At 30.8% G+C, this 3730-nt stretch overlaps 1 protein-coding gene and 1 long non-coding RNA gene across 2 annotated transcripts in view; both read left to right on the forward strand.

Moving 5' to 3' along the window:
- Positions 1-601: 601 nt before the first annotated feature.
- Positions 602-3730, forward strand: part of LOC111638213 (cytochrome P450 4c3-like) — a 31241-nt gene continuing 28112 nt past the window's right edge. Inside the window, exons 1-2 of the mRNA XM_023383880.1 lie at positions 602-696; positions 759-844. Coding sequence (XP_023239648.1) covers positions 637-696; positions 759-844 — 146 coding nt within the window. The 5' untranslated portion in view covers positions 602-636. The remainder of the gene's footprint in view (positions 697-758; positions 845-3730) is intronic.
- LOC111638206 lies at positions 3462-3724 on the forward strand. Its single transcript, XR_002758820.1, has 2 exons — positions 3462-3584; positions 3656-3724. It is a non-coding gene; the product is annotated as an uncharacterized LOC111638206 (long non-coding RNA).

Consider the following 3730-nt stretch of genomic DNA (forward strand, 5'->3'; position numbering starts at 1 on the left):
CGTCTTTGACGTTTACAATTGTAAACAAAGATAAAAAATAAAAAGTTAAAAAATAAAATAATAACTTTCTCTTGTAATGCTGTTTCCACTTGACACAAAACAATCACCGCGTCAAACAGTTTTCTGTACCAAACTGTTCTTATCAGGTTTCTATAGTAACACCAGACCGTAATTTTACAGTTTTACTTAAAAAAATTCTTTGTCTGTCCTTCTTTTTATTTCCCCATTTCAGTATCAACCGAAAAATATCAATTTGTTAAATTAAACCGAATTTCCTGTCTAAAGCAGACGCCAGTGAAAAAGATCGTATTTAATACAAAATTAAAATTAGTTACATTTATTCAGGTCTCTTAATATGGAAGAGAAAAACTGACAACAAATCGAGGACCGAAATACCGAAATTCTCCAATCGGCATATTCTTTGGAATTTGGTTTTCTGTCCAGTAAAAGCGCAAGATTATCGGAAACTTTGTGGCACCTGTAAGTATAATTTCAAAGTATTAAATTATATCTTACGATATAATATTATTTACGAATTTGTTTTCGAATAAATGTTAATGCCCTGTTTAATAAATTTCTGTAGTTACAGTTCAACTATTGAGTTGTGTGTGTTTGGGATTCATCGAAGAGAAACTAATGAAACTTTCTTGGGGTGGCTATCATTATATTATATTATCTCACCCCGATGTGGCTCAGGTATACTTGCTTGATCACATAATAAGTGCTTTCTCACGTTAACAATTGATTATTTAATACAGGAAGTGCTAAAGAATAACACCGTGATCAACAAAGATAGGATTTATAATATTTTTCATCCGTGGCTGGGAACAGGTCTTATAACAAGGTAAAACAATCATCGAATATTTCACAGTAATACATGTAATTTATTTATTTACAATCGAAACAGTTCGAACGATAAGTGGAGACATCGTAGGAAATTGTTAACTCCGGCATTTCACTTTCGAATTCTCGAAGACTTTCAAGGAATTTTCAACGACCACTCAAACATCTTAATTGAAAAGTTGAAAAATAAAAAGCAAAATGAAGAGTTTCTTATTGACGAGCTAATCAGACTGTGCACTTTGGATATTATTGCAGGTAAGAATTGATTGGGCAATGTTTACTTGCAGGAAAAATTGCCTTTTTACAAGCACAAAAAATATTTGTAACATTTTTTTGAATATTCTAAAAAAACTACAATTTGAAAATGTGCTGAAAAAGAAACGAGCAGTTGAGAGTGTTTATTTTAAACTTGTCTCTTCATTACGACAATTTCCAAATGTTATTGTAAATTAAAAATTTTCCTTAATTTCGAGAATTTCGATTTTTGTTTTTATTTTGCGAATAAGACAATCTGTTTTAATCGTACACATCGTGAGGTCAACCAGTCAGACAATAGCAGAAGAAAGAATAATAAGGAGCTGAGCCGACAGATTCTGAATTAGAGCCGACGAAACTTCCGATCTCAAGTACGAATGCCATTGCGAAATTTCATAGCGATATTCTGACGCATTAATACATTGGAATGTGTCGTCTTCATAATCATGAAAAGGAAACCTTTCTAATTTCTTAAAGGCTTTCTTTTTCTTAGTACTTTTTCAAATTGAGTCACAGAATGTTCCAAATTTCTTATGGTTAATGCAGACAACTTTACTCAGAAAAAAAACAATATCTATGTGCTATTTAATAAATATACAATATTTTTTTTACAGATTCAGCAATGGGAGTTCGATTCATCACTCAAGACAGATCTGGTACTGATTATGGCGTTGCCGTTAATGAGTAAGCTGAAAAGAAATATTTAATGACAAATCTGAATAAAACTTTTCTATTCAAAACTATTGTAACTCGCCTTTGAATAACTGTAAGGATTTTTTAGTTATTTTCCAATTTTCATATAATTACTATTTTCATTTCTCTATCGATTATTGTACAACAATCTTAGCTTTACCACTATGAAAAGTCATAAATGCAATAGGTGACAAACGAACTCGTAATTTTAATTGACTGTGAAAGGTTTTCATAGCATGGATAGAATTTTACTCTAGATCATTCGTAGTTTCATGCTATTACACATGTTCGCATAGAGTACAGTTTTCTTTATGTGCCCTATAAAAGAAACGAAAGCGTTTCAATTTACGCATACAATGCAATCCTTGCTGCCTTTTTCATGGGGGAAAAATATACTAAATATCGTGTAAATATGATTTTACATTCAACGGCGCAATTAAGCATATTAGTATAACAGTATCAAACTATTTGAATGTAAAGTAGTTTCGCAATAAGTAAAAAATAATTTATTTTTATTTATTGTCACACTTTTATTATTAAGTATTTATTAGAAACCTTTCATTTCTCCAAACACAGAAGAAATGAAGCTGGTTCCAAAAAGTGAAATATTCTCACTACACTATGAGAAATTCTAAATGACTTTAGTGTAAGAAAAATGACATTAATTTCACATAGATTGCCTTTTTCTCAATGGCTTTACATACCCCTCAATGAATGAACGTATTCAAAAACTCAGCATCAATTCAGTAAGACAATACCGGAAATGACGCACCTGCTGGTGTTTATGAGAAAACACAAATGTTGTCTGCCTGAATATCAGAAAAAAAGAAAATGGCGAGTAGCAATAAGCAAATGAAAATTTTGTAAATTTCTGTAAAAGTTAATAATAAATAAATCAATCTTAACATTACACATTAACAACAAACACTTTTAAGTCATGTCTAACATAACTAAACTAGTATATTAAAGTATTGTAATAATGTACTAACCTGATTTTACTTATAGAAGTACATCCATTAACAAATAAATTAAAGTCGACATTGTCAATGCAAAATAATTTTCACTAGTCTCACGGTGTCTCTTTGCGTACCGAAAAACACGATTGTAGCATATTGGCAGCAACCAGAAGTTGCTTGACATTTAGGAAAGTGATGCTGACAGGTGCTGACAACTGCGCTAAAATTTCAAATACGCCCAATAGAATTATCACAACTTTCGTTAAGATATACTTTAACAGACGAATACTGTAACAATGAGTAAGAATGAAAAAAAGAATATTACGAAGTATAAAAGAAAATATTTTGTTTCAGGATTAAAATTTTAAAATATTTTTAACAATGTGAAATATATTTCAGTTACTTGAAGCATTTATAATATACCACATTGTGTTTTATAATTTAGTATAACATCCGCACTTGTTCAATGGTTCATGAAGCCTTGGTATTGGTTCAGTCCCATTTTCAACCTTAGTCCATTAGGGAAAAAATTTTATAAAGACATTCACACCGTTCACGAATTCGACAGAAAGGCAAGTTCATTTGTTTTTATTCATAAACTATTTACATTGTTAATTAAAGAATGAAAACAATTCAGGTAATTAGAGAAAAGAAACAGAAAATGATGGAAGAACTGGAACACAACTCTCAAACAATCGACAACTTTAAAAAGAAAATGAAGTTCCAGGGGTAAAGAAGAGGCGAGCATTTCTGGATTTACTGCTTTATCATCATTTAACGGATAAAAGTCTCAACGAAGAAGATATCAGAGAAGAAGTTGATACATTCATGTTCGCAGTAAAATCAGTTTCATTTACTAATTTAAGAAAAAGATAATCGGGGGTATATTAAAATTGTCTTTTTGTTAGGGATACGACACAAGTTCAATGGGTATTAGTTGGTCCCTTTATCTACTCGGATTGCATCCCGATATACAAGAGAAA

Source organism: Centruroides sculpturatus, unplaced genomic scaffold, assembly GCF_000671375.1.
Source record: "Centruroides sculpturatus isolate CEXI.00-Female unplaced genomic scaffold, Cexi_2.0 scaffold1049, whole genome shotgun sequence".
Taxonomy (NCBI): domain Eukaryota; kingdom Metazoa; phylum Arthropoda; class Arachnida; order Scorpiones; family Buthidae; genus Centruroides; species Centruroides sculpturatus.